This window comes from Petromyzon marinus, assembly GCF_048934315.1.
Source record: "Petromyzon marinus isolate PM22_M1 ecotype Great Lakes invasive population chromosome 70 unlocalized genomic scaffold, UKy_Petmar_22M1.pri1.0 chr70_unloc.4, whole genome shotgun sequence".
NCBI classification, from domain to species: Eukaryota; Metazoa; Chordata; class Hyperoartia; order Petromyzontiformes; family Petromyzontidae; genus Petromyzon; species Petromyzon marinus.
Window position 1 is genome coordinate 136,167 of NW_027422606.1, and position 26,855 is coordinate 163,021.

The 26,855-nt window shown below is 53.6% G+C and overlaps 1 protein-coding gene across 1 annotated transcript in view; it reads right to left on the bottom strand.

Moving 5' to 3' along the window:
• Window positions 1–1,892: 1,892 nt before the first annotated feature.
• LOC116958073 (interleukin-1 receptor accessory protein-like 1) overlaps window positions 1,893–26,855 on the bottom strand; it is a 97,799-nt gene continuing 72,836 nt past the window's right edge. The window contains exons 6-9 of the mRNA XM_076058378.1: window positions 18,030–18,186; window positions 13,859–13,927; window positions 6,985–7,120; window positions 1,893–2,058 (exon numbers count right to left, since the gene is read on the bottom strand). Coding sequence (XP_075914493.1) covers window positions 1,893–2,058; window positions 6,985–7,120; window positions 13,859–13,927; window positions 18,030–18,186 — 528 coding nt within the window. The remainder of the gene's footprint in view (window positions 2,059–6,984; window positions 7,121–13,858; window positions 13,928–18,029; window positions 18,187–26,855) is intronic.

Sequence of the window (26,855 nt, forward strand, 5' to 3'; positions counted from 1 at the left end):
ACAGTGACACACACAGTGACACACACACACAGTGACACACACACACAGTGACACACACAGTGACACACACACACAGTGACACACACACACAGTGACACACACAGTGACACACACAGTGACGCTCGTCAGCTCCAGGGGGCGCTCCACGTAACGCTCCCCATAAGACTCGTTCACTACCCTGGGTGTGAGTGACAGTGACACACACAGTGACACACACACAGTGACACACACACAGTGACACACACACACACAGTGACACACACACAGTGACACACACACAGTGACACACACACAGTGACACACACACACACAGTGACACACACACAGTGACACTCACACACACAGTGACACACACACAGTGACACACACAGAGACGCTCGTCAGCTCCAGGGGGCGCTCCACGTAACGCTCCCCATAAGACTCGTTCACTACCCTGTGTGTGAGTGACACACACAGTGACACACACAGTGACACACACACAGTGACACACACAGTGTGACACACACAGTGACACACACAGTGACACACACACACAGTGACACACACAGTGACACACACAGAGACGCTCGTCAGCTCCAGGGGGCGCTCCACGTAACGCTCCCCATAAGACTCGTTCACTACCCTGTGAGTGTGTGAGTGACACACACAGTGACACACACACACAGTGACACACACAGTGACACACACACAGTGTCACACACACAGTGACACACACAGTGTGACACACACAGTGACACACACAGTGACACACACACACACAGTGTCACACACACAGTGACACACACAGTGTGACACACAGTGACACACACAGTGACACACACACACAGTGACACACACAGTGACACACACACACAGTGACACACACAGTGACACACACACAGTGACACACACACAGTGTGACACACACACACACAGTGACACACACAGTGACGCTCGTCAGCTCCAGGGGGCGCTCCACGTAACGCTCCCCATACGACTCGTTCACTACCCTGGGTGTGAGTGACAGTGACACACACAGTGACACACACACAGTGACACACACAGTGACACACACACACAGTGACACACAGTGACACACACAGTGACACACACACAGTGACACACACACAGTGTGACACACACACAGTGACACACACAGTGACACACACAGTGTGACACACACAGTGTGACACACACAGTGACACACACAGTGACACACACAGTGACACACACACACAGTGACACACACACAGTGACACACACACACACAGTGACACACAGTGACACACACACAGTGACACACACACAGTGACACACACAGTGTGACACACACAGTGACACACACAGTGACACACACAGTGACACACACAAAGACGCTCGTCAGCTCCAGGGGGCGCTCCACGTAACGCTCCCCATAAGACTCGTTCACTACCCTGTGTGTGAGTGACAGTGACACACACAGTGTGACACTCACACAGTGACACACACACAGTGACACACACAGTGACACACACAGTGACACTCACACAGTGACACACACAGTGACACACACACACAGTGACACACACACAGTGACACACACACAGTGACACACACACAGTGACACACACAGAGACGCTCGTCAGCTCCAGGGGGCGCTCCACGTAACGCTCCCCATACGACTCGTTCACTACCCTGGGTGTGAGTGACAGTGACACACACAGTGTGACACACACAGTGTGACACTCACACAGTGACACACACAGTGACACACACAGTGACACACACACACAGTGACACACACAGTGACACACACACAGTGACACACACACAGTGACACACACAGTGACACACACACAGTGACACACACAGTGACACACACACAGTGACACACACACAGTGACACACACACAGTGACACACACAGTGTGACACTCACACAGTGACACACACAGTGACACACACACACACAGTGACACACACACAGTGACACACACAGTGACACACACACAGTGACACACACACAGTGACACACACAGAGACGCTCGTCAGCTCCAGGGGGCGCTCCACGTAACGCTCCCCATAAGACTCGTTCACTACCCTGGGTGTGAGTGACAGTGACACACACAGTGTGACACACACAGTGTGACACACACACAGTGACACACACAGTGACACACACACAGTGACACACAGTGTGACACACACACAGTGACACACACAGTGACACACACACAGTGACACACAGTGTGACACACACACAGTGACACACACACAGTGACACACACAGTGACACACACACAGTGACACACACACAGTGACACACACACAGTGACACACACACACAGTGACACACACAGTGACACACACAGTGACACAGTGACACACACACACAGTGACACACACACACAGTGACACACACACAGTGTGACAACAACAACCGCCATTCGCCACTAAGTGGCGGTGACGTCACCACGACGCTTGTGCCAGGCTATGTGCACCCTGAGGCCACGTGAAGTGTCGAACGCCCGCTGGCAGGAGGTCACGGGGCAGACCCAGGTGCCACGGGTCGACTGACTGAGATGACTGGCTGATGCACCACCTGTGCCCCCTACTGTGCCAACCTGCTGTGCTTTAGCCACCCGGCGCTCCGCTCGTTGTTGTGAGCGTCGCTCCTCCGCCCTCCGTTGTTGTTGGAGGGCGACTACCTCCAACTGCCCAGTAGCGTCCTTCACGAGCCTCCTCCACAGAGGCCAATCTTGACACCGCTGGTACCAGTCATCGGCAAGTCCACTCAGCTCCACGTCCTCCTGTACCACATCACTCCATCTCTTCTCTAGCCCGTGCCGCGCCCGCTTAGCCCCCTCGATCCGGCCAAACAAAAGCTGTTTCGGCATGCGGTGGCTGGGCATGCGGGCTACATGACCCAGCCATCGCAGCCTTGCCTGCCGGAGGAGCTCACCGATGGGACCTTGCCCAGATCTTTCAAGGATTCGTGAGCTCCTCACACAATCCAGTCTGGTTAAACCCAGGATGGATCATAGGCAGGCCAGCCTAAATGTTTCTAACCGGCGAAGATGTTCCATTAGGGGGGTCCACGTTTCGCAAGCATATAGAAGGGAGGGAATGACCGTGGCCGAGAAGACCTGAAGCTTAGTGCGGAGCGACAGACCCGGTAGCTTCCACACAGAGTTACGCAACCGATGAAAAGATATTGCCGCTCGACTGATTCGGAGTGAGACCTCTGCTGTTAAACTGGAGCCGGTCATAAGCACACTGCCCAGGTATGGGAAACTCTCCACTCTCTCTACAACTGCCCCATCACCGATTGGGAGTTGTGGGGGTTGAGTGTCCGATGGTACAAAATACCCAGGCAGGTGCTTAGTTTTGGTGGGGCTGATGGTAAGGCCCCACCTCTTAGTGGCACGCTCCAGTCTCAGCAGCAGCGTCTCCAACTCCTCCTCTGAATGAGCAGCTATTACCAAATCATCAGCATACATAACGTGGTTGAGCAATAGGGAGCCATCCCTTGACCGTACCCGGGCATCGATCAGCCTCCCATTATATCTGTACCATATGGAGATTCCCCCGGTACAGCTATTGAAGGCTTCACGAACTACGTGGTCAAAATAGATGTTAAATAACGTGGGAGCCAGAGGACATCCCTGTCGCACCCCAAGGTGTACAGGGAATGGCTCTGACTCCCGGCCACGTAGTTTTACCCGGGCCCGCTCACCATCATGAAGGTCCTTAATGATCGTGAGCAGAGGGTCAGGTACTCCAAAAGCACGAAGAACAACCCAGAGCCCAGGCCTACTGATGGTATCATAGGCCTTGACCAGGTCAATAAAGCAGAGATGTAGGTTTTGTTGGAATTTCCTACACCTCTGCTGTAGCAGACGGACAGAAAATATGGCATCTGTGCAGGACCGCCTTTTCCTGAAACCGCATTGGGGCTCCACAAGCCTCTCTTCAGCGTGCCTGGCAAGGCGATGTTGAATAATCCTTGCCAGGACCTTTCCCGGCACACTGAGGAGTGAGATGCCCCTGTAGTTGTTACAGTCTGTGCAGTCCCCCTTCTTAAAAAGGGGGACCACCAGGGCATCCTTCCAATCCTGCAGAACCCGTCCAGTGGTCCAGACTGTTGTTATGATGTCATATAGGGCAGTCTGTGCACAAACGCCACCCTCCCTCAGCATTTCGCTTGGGAGATAATCTCTGCCCGCTGCCTTTCCTGGTCTCAGACTCCGGATCGCCCTCAATACTTCCTCAACAGATGGCACCTCAGCCACCCACTCACAGGGGGTGACTTCTTCCAATATTTGAGGCACTGCAGCCTCAGCAGGGTCATCCCCACTTTGTGCCACGATGTTTTCCTGGCTGAGGGATTTTCCCTCCCCCAGGACCTCACAGAAATGCTCAGCAAATCTGCAAACCTGTTCCTGGGGGTCTGAGATTGGATCACCGTTTTTTCTCCTAATGATGGTTAATAGGTGTGGCACTGCAGGTTACTTTTTTGATGGAGTTAAATAGAGATGTGTGATCGCGGGCCACTGAGGCAGACTCCATCTCCTCAGCAACCCGCGACCACCACCCATCCTTCCAGCGCCTCACGGCTCTCCGAACCTCCAAGCGAAGGCTGCGGAAAGCCTCCTCATTCTCTGACGTGGGATTCTGTAGCCGATGACAGTGGGCCTGTCGCTTTTTCTTAACCATCCTGAACACCTCCTCTGTCAGCCAGGGTCTCTGGGGAGGTCTGGACCGCGTACCCAAAGCAACCATTGCAGCTGCATGAGTCACAGTCCTAAACCTCGCCCATTTACCCTCGACATCAGGAGGAGTCGGGGACGATGCCAACCCCAGCCGCAAGCGACGATGAAATTCTCGCTTGCAACTTTCATCTGATAACTGAGACCAGGCCACTTTAGGTTGGAATGGGGTCCTGGGTGTTCACCCACCACTGGAGTGGAAGAATGGCAGGCGCATCTTACAGATGACTAGTTGATGGTCAGACGGCAGATCAGCTCCACGGTAGGTCCTGGTGTCAAGGACATGGGCTCGCATCCGCTGGTCCGTCACTATGTAGTCCAGCAGATGTTCTTGCTTGGACCCGGCATGCATCCATGATGTTGTGTGGATGCGCCCGATGCCGGAACAGCGTGTTGGTAATTACAAGCCCATGGGCTGCACAAAAATCTAGCAGTCTCCTACCGTTGTTATTGAGCTGATCCGGCCCATGCCCTCCAATCACTCCAGACCAGGTGCCAGTATCATGACCAACTCGGGCATTGAAGTCACCCAACAAGATGACTCTATCCCAAGGGGCCACTTTAGCCAGCACCTGTGACAGGAGGTCATAGAAGGCATCTGACTCATCGGCTTTGCCTGCATCCCTCCACAGATGTTCGTCTTCAGTGGGGGCATAAGCAACCATGACCACCACTCCTCGCCTCCAGTTGATGGGAAGGCGAGCCCAAAGTAGCCTGGGGCTTACAGCTTCCAACAACTCACCGCCACGCTCCCACGCCCCCTTCATTCTTTTGTTCAAAAGAAGAGCCACACCCTGTTGTTTGGCAGTCTGCTGCCCCGAGTAGAGGACTGTCCACCCCTCATGGTGGCAGGAGCCAGAGCCGGTCCACCGGACCTCCTGAATGCCACAGAGATCCAGGCGGTACCGGTCCAGCACCCAACAGAGGATTGGCAGCCTCTCCTCCGCAGCGAGCGTTCGAACATTCCACGTGGCCACCCGCAGTGGTTTTTCGTTGTTTCTGGAGGAGCCCCGAGGGTTGAGATTCAATCTCCTGGCTCCGCCAATTGGGGTTTGGCCAGGAGACGTCATAGACGCCTGTCCCCCCGGGGCCTCCGGCACAAGCTTATTAGTTACATATTTAAGTCGTGGTTTCGTGGTAATTAATTGAAGGTGTAGGGGTTACCAGCCCCTTGCACCCGTCCAGATCCCCTGTTTAACCACTGTGGTGGTCACAGACGCCATAAGGGGAGGAGCCAATCGGAATTGGCACTCCCCCCACAGCACTGTCCACGACAGAGTTGCCCGTCCGGCACCGCGAGGAGGTAGGGGGTTGTTTTGCCGTACTGTGTGTGTGACACACACACACAGTGATACACAAACAGTGATACACACACAAAGTGATACACGCAGTGATACACACACAGTGACACACACACAGTGAGACATACACAGTGGCACACACACAGTGACACATACACAGTGACACACACACAGTGATACCCCTCCCGATACATCTTGTTAACTACGCAGAGTTACATGGAGGTCCACTCACCCACTCACTCGCTCACCCACTAACTCACCCACCCATTCGCCCACCCACTCGCTCACTCACTCACCCACTCACTCACCAACTCACTCATCAACTCGCTCACCCACTAACTCACCCACCAACTCACTCAGTCACTTACGCACTCACCCATTCACTCACCATCTCACTCACCAACTCACTCACCCACTAACTCACCCACCCACTCACTCACCCACCCACTCGCCGACCCACTCACTCACTCACCCACTCACCCACTCACTCACCCACCCACCCACTCACTCACCCACCCACCCACTCACTCACCCACGCACCCACTCACCCACCCACCCACCCACTCACCCACCCACCCACCCACTCACCCACCCACCCACCCACCCACTCACCCACCCACCCACCCACTCACCCACCTACCCACCCACCCACCTACTCACTCACTCACCCACCCACCTACCCACTCACTCACCCACCCACTCACCCACCCACCCACCCACCTACTCACCCACTCACTCACCCACTCACTCACCCACCCACCCACTCACCCACCCACTCACTGACCCACTCACCCACTCACCCACCCACTCACCCACCCACTCACCCACTCACCCACTCACCCACCCACTCACCCACCCACCCACCCACTCACCCACCCACCCACTCACCCACCCACTCACTCACCCACCCACCCACTCACCCACCCACCCAGTGTTGGGTGGTGGTGGAGGCCCCACCTGGCTTGTTGCTCCCACACGTCAGAGGCGTTGTAGACGTCCTCCACGAATTTGTCGTCCACCAGCCAGTACATCAGCGGCATGAGGGAGGCCTCGTAGCCGAAGAAGGCGAGACACGGGACGTGGAGGCGTTGGCCTGGAGACACACACACACAGTCACACACACACACACACAGTTACACACAGTGACACACACACACAGTTACACACACACACACAGTTACACACACACACACAGTTACACACACACAGTTACACACACACACAGTTACACACACACACAGTTACACACAGTGACACACACACACACAGTTACACACACACACAGTTACACACACACACACACAGTCACACACACACACAGTCACACACACACAGTGACACACACAGTTACACACACACACAGTTACACACAGTTACACACACACACACAGTCACACACACACAGTTACACACACACACAGTTACACACACACAGTCACACACACACACACAGTTACACACACACACAGTCACACACACAGTTACACACACACACAGTTACACACACACAGTTACACACACACACAGTAACACACACAGTTACACACACAGTCACACACAGTGACACACACAGTCACACACACACAGACACACACACAGTTACACACACACAGTTACACACACACAGTTACACACACACACAGTAACACACACAGTTACACACACAGTCACACACACACAGTGACACACACAGTCACACACACACAGACACACACACAGTCACACACACAGTTACACACACACACAGACACACACAGTCACACACACACAGTGACACACACAGTTACACACACACACACAGTTACACACAGTTACACACACACACACAGTCACACACACACAGTTACACACACACACAGTTACACACACAGTTACACACGCACACACAGTTACACACACAGTTACACACACACACACAGTTACACACAGTTACACACACAGTTACACACACAGTTACACACAGTTACACACACACACAGTTACACACACAGTTACACACAGTCACACACACACAGTTACACACACACAGTCACACACACACAGTGACACACACAGTCACACACACACAGACACACACACAGTCACACACACAGTTACACACACACACACACACACAGTTACACACACACACACAGTTACACACACACACACAGTTACACACACACACACAGTTACACACACACACAGTTACACACACACACAGTTACACACACACAGTTACACACAGTCACACACACAGTTACACACAGTCACACACACACACACAGTCACACACACACACACAGTTACACACACACAGTGACACACACACACACAGTTACACACACAGTTACACACACACACACACAGTCACACACACACAGTTACACACAGTCACACACACACACACAGTCACACACACACACAGTTACACACACACAGTTACACACACAGTTACACACACACACACAGTCACACACACACACAGTTACACACACACACAGTTACACACAGTTACACACACAGTTACACACAGTTACACACACACAGTGACACACACACAGTGACACACACAGTTACACACACACACACACAGTTACACACACACAGTGACACACACACACACAGTGACACACACACACACAGTTACACACACACACAGTTACACACACACAGTCACACACACACACAGTCACACACACACAGTGACACACAGTTACACACACACACAGTTACACACAGTTACACACACACACAGTAACACACACAGTTACACACAGTTACACACACAGTCACACACACACACAGTCACACACACACAGTGACACACAGTTACACACACACACAGTTACACACACACAGTTACACACACACACAGTAACACACACAGTTACACACAGTTACACACACACACAGTCACACACACACAGTTACACACACACACACAGTGACACACACACAAACAGTTACCCACACACAGTTACACACACAGTTACACACACACACAGTTACACACACAGTTACACACACACAGTTACACACACACACACAGTCACACACACAGTTACACACACACAGTTACACACACACACAGTTACACACACAGTTACACACACAGTTACACACACACAGTTACACACACAGTTACACACACACACACAGTTACACACAGTCACACACACACAGTCACACACACACAGACACACACACACAGTTACACACAGTTACACACACACAGTTACACACAGTTACACACACAGTTACACACACACAGTTACACACACACAGTTACACACACAGTTACACACACACAGTTACACACACACACAGTTACACAGACACACACAGTCACACACACACACACAGTTACACACACACACAGTTACACACACACACACAGACACACACACACAGTCACACACAGTTACACACACACACAGTCACACACACACACACAGTTACACACACACACAGTTACACACACAGTTACACACACAGTTACACACACACAGTGACACACACACAGTTACACACACACACAGTCACACACAGTTACACACACACAGTTACACACACAGTTACACACACACACAGTTACACACACTCAGTCACACACACACAGTGACACACAGTTACACAAACACACAGTTACACACACACAGTTACACACACACACAGTCACACACACACACACACAGTTACACACACACACAGTTACACACACAGTTACACACACAGTTACACACACACAGTGACACACACACAGTTACACACACACACAGTCACACACACACACAGTTACACACAGTTACACACACACAGTTACACACACACACAGCTACACACACACACAGTTACACACACACAGTTACACACACAGTTACACACAGTTACACACACACAGTCACACACACACAGTTACACACAGTTACACACACACACACACACAGTTACACACACATACACACACAGTTACACACAGTTACACACACACACACAGTTACACACAGTTACACACACACACACAGTTACACACACACAGTTACACACACACAGTTACACACACACACACAGTTACACACACACACACAGTTACACACACACACACACAGTTACACACACACACAGTCACACACAGTTACACACACACACACACAGTTACACACAGTTACACAGTTGCACACACACAGTTACACACACACAGTCACACACACAGTTACACACACACACACACAGTTACACACACACACAGTTACACACACACAGTTACACACACACACACAGTTACAAACACACACACAGTTACACACACACACACAGTTACACACACAGTTACACACACACACACAGTTACACACACACAGTCACACACACAGTGTCACACACAGTTACACACACACACACACACAGTTACACACACACACAGTTACACACACACACAGTTACACACACACAGTTACACACAGTTACACACACACAGTTACACACACACAGTTACACACACACACACAGTTACACCCACACACAGTTACACACACACACACAGTTACACACACACACACAGTTACACACACACAGTTACACACACACACAGTTACACACACACACAGTTACACACACACAGTTACACACACACACAGTTACACACACAGTCACACACACACACAGTTACACACACACACACAGTTCACACACACACACACAGTTACACACACACACAGTTACACACACACAGTTACACACACACACACACAGACACACAGTCACACACACACAGTTACACACAGACACACAGTTACACACACACACAGTCACACACAGTTACACACACACACACAGTTACACACAGTTACACAGTTACACACACACACACACAGTTACACACACACAGTGACACACACAGTTACACACACACACACAGTTACACACACACAGTGACACACACAGTTACACACACACACACACAGTTACACACACACACACAGACACACACACAGTTACACACAGTTACACACACACACACACAGTTACACACACACACACAGTTACACAGTTACACACACACACACAGTTACACACACAGTTACACACACAGTTACACACACACAGTTACACACACACAGTTACACACACAGTTACACACACACACACACAGTCACACACACACACACACAGTTACACACACACACACACAGTTACACACACACACAGTTACACACACACACAGTTACACACACAACAACAACAACCGCCATTCGCCACTAAGTGGTGGTGACGTCACCACGACGCTTGTGCCAGGCTATGTGCACCCTGAGGCCATTACCACGAAACTACGAATTACACACACACACACAGTTACACACACACACAGTCACACACACAGTTACACACAGTTACACACACACAGTTACACAGTTACACACACACACAGTTACACACACACACACAGTTACACACACAGTTACACAGTTACACACACACACACAGCTACACACACAGTTACACACACACACAGTTACACACAGTTACACACACACACAGTTACACACACACAGTTACACACACACAGTTACACACACACACACAGTCACACACACACAGTTACACACACACAGTTACACACACACACACAGTCACACACACACAGCTTTCACACAGCGTTATGCAACATACACACACACACAGGTACACACACACAGGTACACACACACAGGTACACACACACACAGGTACACACACACACAGGTACACACACACAGGTACACACACACACATAGGTACACACACAGGTACACACACACACACACAGGTACACACACACACAGGTACACACACAGCTACACACCACCACAAGAAGGCAAGGACAAAGATCCCCCGTGTAGCCTGTAACAGACTGTAGGGGCAAGTTCTGTTAGCGAGTAGCAGCACCTATGAAGGCTACCGGCACGGCACACGAGGGGGTGGGTGGTCAGCACCACGCCCGGCCGCCTTTGTCTCCCTAGTGGCGATGTTTACTACACACCACTACACCAGGTACTCATTTGAGGCTGAGTCGACCTAGGGGAGACCCAGGACTGGTTCAGATAATCGTCTCTGGTGTTGTTGGCCGTGAGCAGGAATCGAACCTGGGTCGCCAGGTTCCTAGCGCAGCGTAGCGCTAACCGCTACACTATCGCTACCACACAGACTCCCACACAGACTCACAGACTCCCACAGAGACTCACAGACTCCCACAGAGACCCACAGACTCCCACAGAGACCCACAGACTCCCACAGAGATCCACAGACTCCCACAGAGACTCACAGACTCACACAGAGACCCACAGACTCCAAAAGACTCCCATAGAGACGACAGACTCCCAAAGAGACCCACAGACTCCCATAGAGACCCACAGACTCCAACAGACTCCCACAGAGACTCACAGACTCACATAGAGACCCACAGAGACCCACAGAGACCCACAGAGACCCACAGACTCCCACAGAGACCCACAGATTCACACAGAGACCCACAGACTCGCACAGAGACTCACAGACTCACATAGAGACCCACAGACTCACACAGAGACCCACAGATTCACACAGAGACCCACAAACTCGCACATAGACTCACAGACTCGCACATAGACTCACAGACTCCCACAGAGACCCACAGACTCACATAGAGACCCACAGACTCACATAGAGACCCACAGACTCACACAGAGACCCACAGACTCACACAGAGACCCAAGACTCACACAGAGACCCATAGACTCCCACAGAGACCCACAGACTCCCACAGAGACCCACAGAGACCCATAGACTCACAGAGACCCACAGACTCCCACAGACTTCGACAGAGAGCCACAGACTCCCACAGAGACCCACAGACTCACACAGACTCCCACAGAGACCCACAAACTCCCACAGACTCCCACAGACTCCCACAGACTCCCACAGACTCCCACAGAGACCCACAGACTCCCACAGAGACCCACAGAGATCCACAAACTCCCACAGACTCCCACAGAGACCCACAGACTCCCACAGAGACCCACAGAGATCCACAAACTCCCACAGACTCCCACAGAGACCCACAGACTCCCACAGACTCCCACAGAGACCCACAGAGACCCACAGACTCCCACAGACTCCCACAGAGACCCACAGACTCCCACAGAGACCCACAGAGATCCACAAACTCCCACAGACTCCCACAGAGACCCACAAACTCCCACAGACTCCCACAGAGACCCATAGACTCACAGAGACCCACAGACTCACACAAACTCCCACAGAGACCCACAGATTCACAAAGAGACCCACCAAGACCCACAGACTCCTACAGACTTCCACAGAGACCCACAGACTCACAGAGACCCACAGACTCCCACAGAGACCCACAGACTCACAAAGAGACCCACCAAGACCCACAGACTCCCACAAACTCCCACAAACTCCCACAGACTCCCACAGAGACCCACAGATTCACAAAGAGACCCACCAAGACCCACCAAGACCCACAAACTCCGTCAGAGACCCACAGACTCCCACCAAGACCCACAGACTCCCACAGAGACCCACAGACTCCCACAGAGACCCACAGACTCCCACAGACTCCCACAGAGACCCACAGACTCACAAAGAGACCCACAGACTCACAGAGACCCACAGACTCCCACAGACTCACAAAGAGACCCACCAAGACTCACAGACTCCCACAGACTCCCACAGAGACCCACAGACTCACAAAGAGACCCACCAAGACCCACAGACTCCCACAGAGACCCACAGACTCCCACAGAGACCCACAGACTCCCACCAAGACCCACAGAGTCGCCCCATAGATCCCCAGGGCAGGGCTACTCACCGATCTCCGCTTCCATTGTTGCGTTCTTGGAAGGGATCAGCACCGTGGGAGGCTTCTCGTTGGTGGGAACTGCATGGGGCGAGAGAGGGGGCACAGCGGTGGGTAGGCGACGTCGACTCGTTTAACAGTAGCAGTAGCCGTAGTAGGTGTAGTGATTGTAGTAGTTGTAGTAGGAGTAGTTGTAGTGATTGTAGTAGTTGTAGTAGTTGTAGTAGTAGGAGTAGTAGTAGTTGTAGTGATTGTAGTAGTTGTAGTAGGAGTAGTAGCAGTAGGAGTAGTAGGAGCAGTAGTAGTTGTAGTAGGAGTAGTAGTAGTAGTTGTAGTGATTTTAGTAGTTGTAGTAGGAGTAGTAGCAGTAGGAGTAGTAGGAGCAGTAGTAGTTGTAGTAGGAGTAGTAGTTGTAGTGATTGTAGTAGTTGTAGTAGGAGTAGTAGCAGTAGGAGTAGTAGGAGCAGTAGTAGTTGTAGTAGTAGGAGTAGTAGTTGTAGTGATTGTAGTAGTTGTAGTAGGAGTAGTTGTAGTGATTGTAGTAGTTGTAGTAGGAGTAGTTGTAGTGATTGTAGTAGTAATAGGAGTAGTAGTTGTAGTAGTTGTAGTGATTGTAGTAGTTGTAGTAGGAGTAGTAGCAGTAGGAGTAGTAGTAGTTGTAGTAGGAGTAGTAGGAGTAGTAGCAGTAGGAGTAGTAGTAGTGTAGTAGGAGTAGTAGTTGTAGTGATTGTAGTAGTTGTAGTAGTAGTATTAGTTGTAGGAGTAGTAGGAGTAGTTGTAGGAGTAGTAGTAGTTGTAGGAGTAGTAGGAGTAGTAGTAGTTGTAGGAGTAGATGTAGTAGCAGTAGTTGTAGTAGTTGTAGTGATTGTATTACTTGTAGTAGTAGGAACAGTAGGAGTAGTAGTTGTAGGAGTAGTAGTAGGAGTAGTAGTAGTAGTCGTAGTAGATATAGTGATTGTAGTAGTTGTAGTAGGAGTAGTAGCAGTAGCAGTAGTAGGAGCAGTAGTAGTTGTAGTAGTAGGAGTAGTAGTAGTTGTAGTGATTGTAGTAGTTGTAGTAGGAGTAGTAGCAGTAGGAGTAGTAGTGTAGTAGTAGTAGGAGTAGTAGTAGAAGTAGCTGTAGGAGTAGTAGTAGTTGTTATAGTAGGAATAGTTGTAGTAGCAGTAGTAGGTGTAGTAGTAGGAGTAGTTGTAGGAGTAGTTGTAGGACTAATTGTAGGAGTAGTTGTACGAGTAGTTGTAGGAGTAGTTGTAGGAGTAGTTCTAGTAGTAGCTGTAGTAGGAGTAGTTGTAGGAGTAGTAGTAGGTGTAGTTGTAGGACTAGTTGTAGGAGTAGTAGTAGTTGTAGGAGTAGTAGTAGGAGTAGTAGTAGGAGTAGTAGGAGTAGTTCTAGTAGTAGCTGTAGTAGGAGTAGTTGTAATAGTAGTTGTAGGAGTAGTTCTAGTAGTAGCTGTAGTAGGAGTAGTTGTAGGAGTAGTAGTAGGTGTAGTTGTAGGACTAGTTGTAGGACTAGTTGTAGGAGTAGTAGTAGTTGTAGGAGTAGTTGTAGGAGTAGTAGTTGTAGGAGTAGTAGGAGTAGTTGTAGGAGTAGTAGTAGTTGTAGCAGTAGTAGGTGTAGTAGTAGTAGTAGCTGTAGTAGTTGTAGGAGTAGTAGTAGGTGTAGTTGTAGGACTAGTTGTAGGAGTAGTAGTTGTAGGAGTAATAGTTGTAGGAGTAGTAGGAGTAGTAGTAGTTGTAGCAGTAGTAGTTGTAGTAGTAGTAGTAGCTGTAGTAGTAGTAGTTGTAGGAGTAGTTGTAGGAATAGTAGTTGTAGTAGTAGTTGTAGTAATAGTAGGAGTAGTAGTGGTAGTTGTAGGAGTAGTTCTAGTAGTAGCTGTAGCAGGAGTAGTTGTAGGAGTAGTCGTAGTAGGAGGCTTTCCCGACCCAAGTCATCCATGATAAAGGTTGTTGTTGTTGTGTTATTGTTGTTGTTTTGATCGCGCTAATATAAATGTTGTGTCGTTAAACCGGCCACCACCCGACACAGCCAATCAGCAAAGGGTTTGTCACGTCAACAGAATCGTGCCAATTTGTTACTAGTACAGCACTAGCCGGTGTATTGGAATTGTTAACTTCCTCGCCTGCTATACAGGAGGTCGTGGGTTCGATCCCGGACCCTAACGATGCCTGCTGCTGCTGCTGCTGTAGATGTGGAGTCTCTGAGTGTCTCTCTCTCATCATCATCATCACGGTGGCTATGAGATGTTGACTACCTCGCCTGGTACACAGGAGGTCGTGGGTTCGATCCCGGACCCTGACGATGCCTGCTGCTGCTGCTGTAGATGTGGAGTCTCTGAGTGTCTCTCTCTCATCATCATCATCATCACGGTGGCTATGAGATGTTGACTACCTCGCCTGGTACACAGGAGGTCGTGGGTTCGATCCCGGACCCTGACGATGCCTGCTGCTGCTGCTGCTGTAGATGTGGAGTCTCTGAGTGTCTCTCTCTCATCATCATCATCACGGTGGCTGTGAGATGTTGACTACCTCGCCTGGTACACAGGAGGTCGTGGGTTCGATCCCGGACCCTGACGATGCCTGCTGCTGCTGCTGTAGATGTGGAGTCTCTGAGTGTCTCTCTCTCATCATCATCACCACCACAGTGGCTATGAGATGTTGACTACCTCGCCTGGTACACAGGAGGTCGTGGGTTCCATCCCGGACCCTGGCGATGCCTGCTGCTGCTGCTGTATATTTGGAGGCGTTTTATGTTTCCTCCCACACAGCTTAAAGGACCTGGGCTTGGCTGTCTTCACTCCAACGCTGTCCTCTGGACAGTCCGGTCCCTTCACCTGATGAAGGCCACTTGTGTTGTGGCCGAAACATCGTGATTTTTGCCATTTTATTTTCGCCTACGCGACTTTACCGAACAGAACCAAAGAGTATGGATCCTTGCAGTCAGGAAAGCTTCCAATCTAGAATTGTATTTTTGGAGTCTGCGTCTCTCTCTCTCTCTTTCCCATCATCATCGTCATCATCATGGCGGTGGCTATGAGATGTTGACTACCTCGCCCGGTACGCAGGTTGTAGGTTATAGCTCGCACGCCCTCCGCATTATGACAACTCCCTCCCTCTAATTTCAATGGTACAGTATATTTTTGTTTCAAGTAGTGGTACCCCAAACTTTCGCAGCTCTTATGAATTCCCTTTTCACACCATCAATAGGTAAACTCCCCCCTTCCCCCCCGCGCCAAACGGCAAGTCCACCGGCACGTACACCACCTCTTTCCTAAAATCGGCCAATCAAATGCTAATTTTTATGCTAATTTCTTCGTCAGAACACCTTGTTTGCCCGCACACAGTTTAAAGGTCCGCTGTCTGAGCGTGGTTGTGTTTCGCTAAATTCTCCTGTTTGATTAGTACTAGGTGCCTCGGTGAATGTATATGCTCTGACTTTAACATAGCTATTTCTGTGACCAGTTACAAGCTAATCACTCAGCTATTTCAATGCTAAATTCTATGCTAATTCCTTTGTCAAGGGGTACCTCTGCGGATGTGTATACTTTAACTTAGCTATTTCAATGAGCCATTTCAATGCTAAATTATATGCTAATTCCTTTGTCAAGGCGCTTTGTTTCTTCTCACACAGCTTAAAGGTCGTGATCTAAGCGTGGCTTCTTCCACTCCAGCGCTAATTCCTTTGTCAAGGGGTACCTCTGCGGATGTGTATACTTTAACTTAGCTATTTCAATGAGCCATTTCAATGCTAAATTCTATGCTAATTCCTTTGTCAAGGCGCTTGGTCTTTTTCTTCTCACACAGCTTAAAGGTCGTGATCTAAGCGTGGCTTCTTCCACTCCAGCGCTAATTCCTTTGTCAAGGGGTACCTCTGCGGATGTGTATACTTTAACTTAGCTATTTCAATGAGCCATTTCAATGCTAAATTATGTGCTAATTCCTTTGTCAAGGCACTTGGTCTTTTTCTTCTCACACAGCTTAAAGGTCGTGATCTAAGCGTGGCTTCTCCCACTCCAGCGCTGTCCTACCAGACCGTCTCGTCCCCTTCACCTGATGAAGGCCGCTTGTGTTGTGGCCGAAACGTCGTGATTTTCTGTTATTTTATTTTCACCTACGTGGTGACTTTACCCAATAGAACCAAAGAGTATCCCTCCCTCCGCTCTCCCCCCCCCCCACGGGGCACTCACTGACGACGCGGATGTGGCGCGTGCGGGAGACGCGCCACGTGCGGTTAAAGCGGCGGAAATCGGCCACGCAGGAGAAGTTGCCCTCGTCGCCCGCCATCACGCGGGGGATCAGCAGGTTGTTGCCCACCACCTGCCCTCCTTCGTAGGGCTCACAGTCCTACACGGGGGCGGGGGGGGATTGGGGAGAGTTAGAGAGAGTTAGAGAGAGTTAGAGAGAGGGGCTGCAGGCCTCAGGCTTGGGGGTCTCCTCAGGCTTGGGGGCCTGCTCACGGTTAGGGGCCTGCTCAGGCTTGGGGCCCTGCTCAGGCTTGGGGCCCTGCTCAGGCTCAGGGGCCTGCTCAGGCTCAGGGGCCTGCTCAGGCCTGGGGGCCTGCTCAGGCTTAGGGGCCTGCTCAGGCTCAGGGGCCTGCTCAGGCTCAGGGGCCTGCTCAGGCTCAGGGGCCTGCTCAGGCTCAGGGGCCTGCTCAGGCTCAGGGGCCTGCTCAGGCTTAGGGGCCTGCTCAGGCTTAGGGGCCTGCTCAGACTTGGGGGCCTGCTCAGGCTCAGGGGCCTGCTCAGACTTAGGGGCCTGCTCAGGCCTGGGGGCCTGCTCAGGCTTAGGGGCCTGCTCAGGCTCAGGGGCCTGCTCAGACTTAGGGGCCTACTCAGGCTTAGGGGCCTGCTCAGGCTTAGGGACCTGCTCAGGCCTGTGAATAATTCGACTTTGGTTTTTTTTTTTCCATCGTTTGCGGCCTCATTCATTTGTCAATTTCCGGGTCGCGTATTCTGGCCGGGCGCTGGCGCCCCTCTGCCGTCCATCGCGGCGCAGCAACCCCAGGATGGAGTCCCTCTCGCGGTGGAACGGCAGCGTCTGGGTCCCTCCGCACGAGATCGCCGCCCTCCCTCGAGGGCGCCGACCTGCGACGTTTGGGCACGGCGGCCTCGCGGCGTCGACACGCCGCCCCCGGGGGGGCCGGCGTCGGCGCGCGGTCACGTCGCTCCGGCGACAAGCTTGCGCGGCCCTTCGAAGGACGCCCGACACGGGCCTCGACGCCGCGACCCTCGGGCGGCGGCGGTGGTGCCGGCCACGCACGGAACGACCGCGAGGTCTCCGCCAAGTCGCCGGCCCACCGCCCGCCTCAAGTCGGCGGTGGGCCGGCCGGTGCGGCCCGGGCAGACCGACCGCGTCCCGGGCCGGCGCTTGCAACGTGGGCACGGTCGGGGACGGCGCGGGCTTGGGCCTCCTCTTCCTCGACCGGGGGGAAGGCCCTCGGCCGGGTCGGCCGTCTCCGCCAGCGTCGCGGCCGTCGGGGCCGCGGGCCGCGAGGACGACCCCGCCCCTCGCCCTGCCGAGGGTCGCCACGTGAGAGAGCTCTTCCTGCTGGGCCCGGCTCGACGGCCTTCCACCGGAGCCTGCCGGACGCCTGGCGCAGCCCGGCCTGGAGCAGGGCGAGCCTCGCGCCGCAGGCCCGGGGCGGGTCCTGCGCGAGGGCCCCGTCCCGCGGCGGCGGCCAAGCGGGGACCCGGGAGGAGGAGGCGGCGCCGGGCCCCCGCCGCTTCGCCTCGGCGGGGACCCGGCGAGGGCCGCGGACGGCCGGCACCCCGCGTGGAAGTCCGCGGCCGGCCGACGCTCCGTGCCGGGCGGAGGGGACGCCTCCACAAGGCCCCCCCCGGTGGGGCCGCCTCCACAAGGCCCCCCCGGTGGGGCCGCCTCCACAAGGCCCCCCCCGGTGGGGCCGCCTCCACAAGGCCCCCCCCGGTGGGGCCGCCTCCACAAGGCCCCCCCGGTGGGGCCGCCTCCACAAGGCCCCCCCCGGTGGGGCCGCCTCCACAAGGCCCCCCCGGTGGGGCCGCCTGCACAAGGCCCCCCCCGGTGGGGCCGCCTGCACAAGGCCCCCCCGGTGGGGCCGCCTCCACAAGGCCCCCCCGGAGGGGACGCCTCTACAAGGCCCCCCCCGGTGGGGCCGCCTCCACAAGGCCCCCCCGGTGGGGCCGCCTCCACAAGGCCCCCCCCGGTGGGGCCGCCTCCACAAGGCCCCCCCCGGTGGGGACGCCTCTACAAGGCCCCCCCCGGTGGGGACGCCTCTACAAGGCCCCCCCCGGTGGGGACGCCTCTACAAGGCCCCCCCTGGTGGGGCCGCCTGCACAAGGCCCCCCCGGAGGGGACGCCTCTACAAGGCCCCCCCCGGTGGGGCCGCCTCCACAAGGCCCCCCCGGTGGGGACGCCTCCACAAGGCCCCCCCCCGGTGGGGCCGCCTCCACAAGGCCCCCCCGGTGGGGCCGCCTCCACAAGGCCCCCCCCGGTGGGGCCGCCTCCACAAGGCCCCCCCCGGTGGGGCCGCCTGCACAAGGCCCCCCCGGTGGGGCCGCCTGCACAAGGCCCCCCCCGGTGGGGCCGCCTCCACAAGGCCCCCCGGAGGGGACGCCTCTACAAGGCCCCCCCCGGTGGGGCCGCCTCCACAAGGCCCCCCCCCGGTGGGGCCGCCTCCACAAGGCCCCCCCCGGTGGGGCCGCCTCCACAAGGCCCCCCCGGAGGGGACGCCTCTACAAGGCCCCCCCGGTGGGGCCGCCTCCACAAGGCCCCCCCCGGTGGGGCCGCCTCCACAAGGCCCCCCCCGGTGGGGCCGCCTCCAGAAGGCCCCCCCCGGTGGGGCCGCCTGCACAAGGCCCCCCCGGTGGGGACGCCTCTACAAGGCCCCCCCCGGTGGGCCCCGGGTCTGTGCCGCGAGGGAGGAGCCGGAGCTCCGGTGCCCGCGGCTGCCCCCGCCGTACCGGCCCTGGGGGCCGTCTCCCGGGGCCTGGGGCCGGCCTCCTGCGGTGCCGGACGCTGGGGACCGGCACCCGGCTGGCGAACGTCGCCTGGCCACAGGCCGCATTAACACGTGCCGCATTAACACGTGCCGCATTAACACGTGCCGCATTAACACGTGCCGCATTAACACGTGCCGCATTAACACGTGCCGCATTAACACGTGCCGCATTAACACGTGCCGCATTAACACGTGCCGCATTAACACGTGCCGCATTAACACGTGCCGCATTAACACGTGACGCATTAACACGTGCCGCATTAACACGTGCCGCATTAACACGTGACGCATTAACACGTGCCGCATTAACACGTGCCGCATTAACACGTGCCGCATTAACACGTGACGCATTAACACGTGACGCATTAACACGTGCCGCATTAACACGTGCCGCATTAACACGTGCCGCATTAACACGTGCCGCATTAACACGTGACGCATTAACACGTGACGCATTAACACGTGCCGCATTAACACGTGCCGCATTAACTCGTGCCGCATTAACACGTGCCGCATTAACACGTGCCGCATTAACACGTGCCGCATTAACACGTGCCGCATTAACACGTGCCGCATTAACACGTGACGCATTAACACGTGACGCATTAACACGTGACGCATTAACACGTGCCGCATTAACACGTGCCGCATTAACACGTGACGCATTAACACGTGCCGCATTAACACGTGCCGCATTAACACGTGACGCATTAACACGTGACGCATTAACACGTGCCGCATTAACACGTGCCGCATTAACACGTGCCACATTAACACGTGCCGCATTAACACGTGCCGCATTAACACGTGCCGCATTAACTCGTGCCGCATTAACACGTGCCACATTAACACGTGCCGCATTAACACGTGCCGCATTAACACGTGCCGCATTAACACGTGACGCATTAACACGTGACGCATTAACACGTGCCGCATTAACACGTGCCGCATTAACACGTGCCACATTAACACGTGCCGCGTTAACACGTGCCGCGTTAACACGTGCCGCATTAACACGTGCCGCATTAACACGTGCCGCATTAACACGTGACGCATTAACACGTGACGCATTAACACGTGCCGCATTAACACGTGCCGCATTAACTCGTGCCGCATTAACACGTGCCGCATTAACACGTGCCGCATTAACACGTGCCGCATTAACACGTGACGCCTTAACACGTGCCGCATTAACACGTGCCGCATTAACACGTGCCGCATTAACACGTGCCGCATTAACACGTGCCGCATTAACACGTGCCGCATTAACACGTGCCGCGTTAACACGTGCCGCATTAACACGTGCCGCATTAACACGTGCCGCATTTACTCGTGCCGCATTAACACGTGCCGCATTAACACGTGCCGCATTAACACGTGCCGCATTAACACGTGACGCATTAACACGTGCCGCATTAACACGTGCCGCATTAACACGTGCCGCATTAACACGTGCCGCATTAACACGTGCCGCGTTAACTCGTGCCGCATTAACACGTGCCGCATTAACTCGTGCCGCATTAACACGTGCCGCATTAACACGTGCCGCTTTAACACGTGCCGCATTAACTCGTGCCGCATTAACTCGTGCCGCATTAACACGTGCCGCATTTACACGTGCCGCATTTACTCGTGCCGCATTAACACGTGCCGCATTAACACGTGCCGCATTAACACGTGCCGCATTTACTCGTGCCGCATTAACACGTGCCGCATTAACACGTGCCGCATTAACACGTGCCGCATTTACACGTGCCGCAAACACAAGCCGCCGTGGGCGGTGGAGTGGTGCGTGGTGCGTGGGTGTTGTGTGTGGGTGTTGTGTGTGGGTGTAGTGTGTGGCGTTGTGTGTGGGTGTTGTGTGTGGGGTGTAGTGTGTGGGTGTTGTGTGTGGGTGTTGTGTGTGGGTGTAGTGCGTGGGTGTTGTGTGTGGGTGTTGTGTGTGGGCGTTGTGTGTGGGTGTAGTGCGTGGGTGTTGTGTGTGGGTGTTGTGTGTGGGTGTTGTGTGTGGGCGTTGTGTGTGGGTGTAGTGTGTGGGTGTTGTGTGTGGGTGTTGTGTGTGGGTGTAGTGCGTGGGTGTTGTGTGTGGGTGTGTGTGTGGGTGTAGTGCGTGGGTGTTGTGTGTGGGTGTTGTGTGTGGGTGTGTGTGTGGCGTGTGTGTGGGTGTAGTGTGTGGGTGTTGTGTGGGGTGTTGTGTGTGGGTGTGGTGCGTGGGCGTTGTGTGTGGGCGTTTTGTGTGGGTGTAGTGTGTGGGTGTTGTGTGTGGGTGTTGTGTGTGGGTGTAGTGCGTGGGTGTTGTGTGTGGGTGTTGTGTGTGGGTGTTGTGTGTGGGTGTAGTGTGTGGGTGTTGTGTGTGGGTGTTGTGTGTGGGTGTAGTGCGTGGGTGTGGTGCGTGGGCGTTGTGTGTGGGTGTAGTGTGTGGGCGTTGTGTGTGGGTGTTGTGTGTGGGTGTTGTGTGTGGGTGTTGTGTGTGGGCGTGGTGCGTGGGTGTTGTGCGTGGGTGTTGTGCGTGGGTGTTGTGCGTGGGCGTGGTGTGTGGGTGTTGTGTGTGGGTGTTGTGTGTGGGTGTTGTGTGTGGGTGTTGTGCGTGGGCGTGGTGTGTGGGTGTTGTGTGTGGGTGTAGTGTGTGGGTGTTGTGTGTGGGCGTGGTGCGTGGGCGTTGTGTGTGGGCGTTGTGTGTGGGCGTGGTGTGTGGGTGTAGTGTGTGGGTGTTGTGTGTGGGTGTTGTGTGTGGGTGTTGTGCGTGGGTGTTGTGTGTGGGTGTTGTGTGTGGGCGTGGTGCGTGGGTGTTGTGCGTGGGTGTTGTGCGTGGGTGTTGTGCGTGGGTGTTGTGCGTGGGTGTTGTGCGTGGGTGTTGTGTGTGGGTGTTGTGTGTGGGTGTCGTGTGTGGGTGTTGTGTGTGGGTGTTGTGTGTGGGCGTGGTGTGTGGGTGTAGTGTGTGGGCGTAGTGCGTGGGTGTTGTGTGTGGGTGTTGTGTGTGGGCATGGTGTGTGGGCGTAGTGTGTGGGCATAGTGCGTGGGTGTAGTGCGTGGGCGTGGTGTTGTGCGTGGGTGTTGTGTGTGGGTGTAGTGCGTGGGCGTGGTGCGTGGGTGTTGTGTGTGGGCGTGGTGTGTGGTGTAGTGTGTGGGCGTAGTGCGTGGGCGTTGTGTGTGGGTGTTGTGTGGGTGTTGTGTGTGGGTGTTGTGTGTGGGTGTTGTGCGTGGGGTGTTGGTGTGTGGGTGTTGAGGTATTTCCTTGCCGCTGCTGTCAATGTACGTGACTGGGCTCCAGCGCAATTGCGCTGGTGGCTTAATAGAAGCAGCTTAAAGTCTCTCTCTCTTCTTCTCTTCTCTGTCTCTCTCTGTCTCTCTAGATGTCTCTCTGTCTCTCTCTCTTGTCTCTCTCTCGTCTCTCTCTGTCTCTCTCTTGTCTCTCTCTCTCGTCTCTCTCTCTGTCTCTCTCTTGTCTCTCTCTCCGTATCTCTATCGTCTCTCTCTCTTTCTCTCTCTCTCTCTGTCTCTCTCTCGTCTCTCTCTCTGTCTCTCTCTCTCTCTGTCTCTCTCTCGTCTCTCTCTCTGTCTCTCTCTGTCTCTCTCTCGTCTCTCTCTCTGTCTCTCTCTCTCTCTGTCTCTCTCTCGTCTCTCTCTCTGTCTCTCTCTGTCTCTCTCTCGTCTCTCTCTCTGTCTCTCTCTCTCTCTGTCTCTCTCTCGTCTCTCTCTCTGTCTCTCTCTGTCTCTCTCTCGTCTCTCTCTCTGTCTCTCTCTCTCTCTGTCTCTCTCTCGTCTCTCTTCTCTGTCTCTCTCTCTCTCTGTCTCTCTCTCTCTCTGTCTCTCTCTCGTCTCTCTCTCTGTCTCTCTCTTCTCTGTCTCTCTCTCTCTGTCTCTCTCTCGTCTCTCTCTCTGTCTCTCTCTTCTCTGTCACTTCTCTGTCTCTCTCTGTCTCTCTCTCTCTGTCTCTCTCTGTCTCTCTCTCGTCTCTCTCTGTCTCTCTCTCTGTCTCTCTCTTCTCTGTCTCTCTCTCTGTCTCTCTCTTGTCTCTCTCTGTCTCTCTCTCTCTGTCTCTCTCTCTTGTCTCTCTCTCGTATCTCTATCGTCTCTCTCTCTGTCTCTCTCTGTCTGTCTCTCTCTCTCTCTCGTCTCTCTCTCTGTCTCTCTCTCTCTCTCTCTTCTGTCTCTCTCTCTGTCTCTCTCTGTCTCTCTCTCTCTCTGTGTCTCTCTCGTGTCTCTCTCTCTTGTCTCTCTCTCTGTCTCTCTCTCTGTCTCTCTCTTGTCTCTCTCTCTCGTCTCTCTCTCTGGTCTCTCTCTCTCGTCTCTCTCTCTCTCTTGTCTCTCTCTCTGTCTCTCTCTCTCTCTCTCTCGTCTCTCTCTCTTGTCCTCTCTCTCTGTCTCTCTCTCTCTCTCGTGTCTCTCTCTCTTGTCTCTCTCTCTCTCTCGTGTCTCTCTCTCTGTGTCTCTCTCTCTTGTCTCTCTCTGTCTCTCTCTCTCGTCTCTCTCTCTCTCTCTTGTCCTCTCTCTCTGTCTCTCTCTCTCTCTCTCTCTCGTCTCTCTCTCGTGTCTCTCTCTCTTGTCTCTCTCTCTCTCTCGTGTCTCTCTCTCTTGTCTCTCTCTGTCTCTCTCTCTCGTCTCTCTCTCTTGTCTCTCTCTCTGTCTCTCTCTGTCTCTCTCTCTTGTCTCTCTCTTGTCTCTCTCTGTCTCTCTCTCTCGTCTCTCTCTCTCTTGTCTCTCTCTCTGTCTCTCTCTCTGTCTCTCTCTTGTCTCTCTCTCTCCCTCTCTCTCTCTGGTCTCTCTCTCTCGTCTCTCTCTCTTGTCCTCTCTCTCTGTCTCTCTCTCTCTGTCTCTCTCTCTCTCTCTGTCTCTCTCTCTGTCTCTCTCTCGTCTCTCTCTCTGTCTCTCTCTCGTGTCTCTCTCTCTTGTCTCTCTCTCTGTCTCTCTCTCTGTCTCTCTCTTGTCTCTCTCTCTCGTCTCTCTCTCTGGTCTCTCTCTCTCGTCTCTCTCTCTCTTGTCTCTCTCTCTCTCTCTCGTCTCTCTCTCTTGTCCTCTCTCTCTGTCTCTCTCTCTCGTCTCTCTCTTGTCCTCTCTCTCTGTCTCTCTCTCTCTCGTCTCTCTCTCGTCTCTCTCTCGTGTCTCTCTCTCTTGTCTCTCTCTCTCTCTCTCGTGTCTCTCTCTCGTGTCTCTCTCTCTTGTCTCTCTCTGTCTCTCTCTCTCGTCTCTCTCTCTTGTCTCTCTCTCTGTCTCTCTCTGTCTCTCTCTGTCTCTCTCTCTTGTCTCTCTCTTGTCTCTCTCTGTCTCTCTCTCTCGTCTCTCTCTCTTGTCTCTCTCTCTGTCTCTCTCTTGTCTCTCTCTCTCGTCTCTCTCTCTGGTCTCTCTCTCTCGTCTCTCTCTCTTGTCTCTCTCTCTGTCTCTCTCTCTCTCGTCTCTCTCTCTTGTCTCTCTCTGTCTCTCTCTCTCGTCTCTCTCTCTTGTCCTCTCTCTCTGTCTCTCTCTCGTGTCTCTCTCTCTCGTGTCTCTCTCTCGTGTCTCTCTCTCTTGTCTCTCTCTGTCTCTCTATCTCGTCTCTCTCTCTGTCTCTCTCTGTCTCTCTCTCTCTTGTCTCTCTCTTGTCTCTCTCTGTCTCTCTCTCGTCTCTCTCTCTCGTCTCTCTCTCTCGTCTCCTCTCTTGTCTCTCTCTCTCGTCTCTCTCTCTGTCTCTCTCTCTGTCTCTCTCTCTCTCTCGTCTCTCTCTCTCGTCCTCTCTTTCTGTCTCTGTCTCTCTCTTGTCTCTCTCTCTGTCTCTCTCTCTGTCTGTCTCTCTCTTGTCTCTCTCTTGTCTCTCTCTCCGTATCTCTATCGTCTCTCTCTCTGTCTCTCTCTCTAGATGTCTCTCTGTCTCTCTCTCTCTTGTCTCTCTCTCCGTATCTCTATCGTCTCTCTCTGTCTCTCTCTCGTCTCTCTCTCTGTCTCTGTCTCTCTCTCTAGATGTATCTCTCTCTGTCTCTCTCTTCTCTGTCTCTCTCTTCTCTGTCTCTCTCTCTGTCTCTCTCGTCTCTCTCTGTCTCTGTCTCTCTCTGCCTCTCTCTCT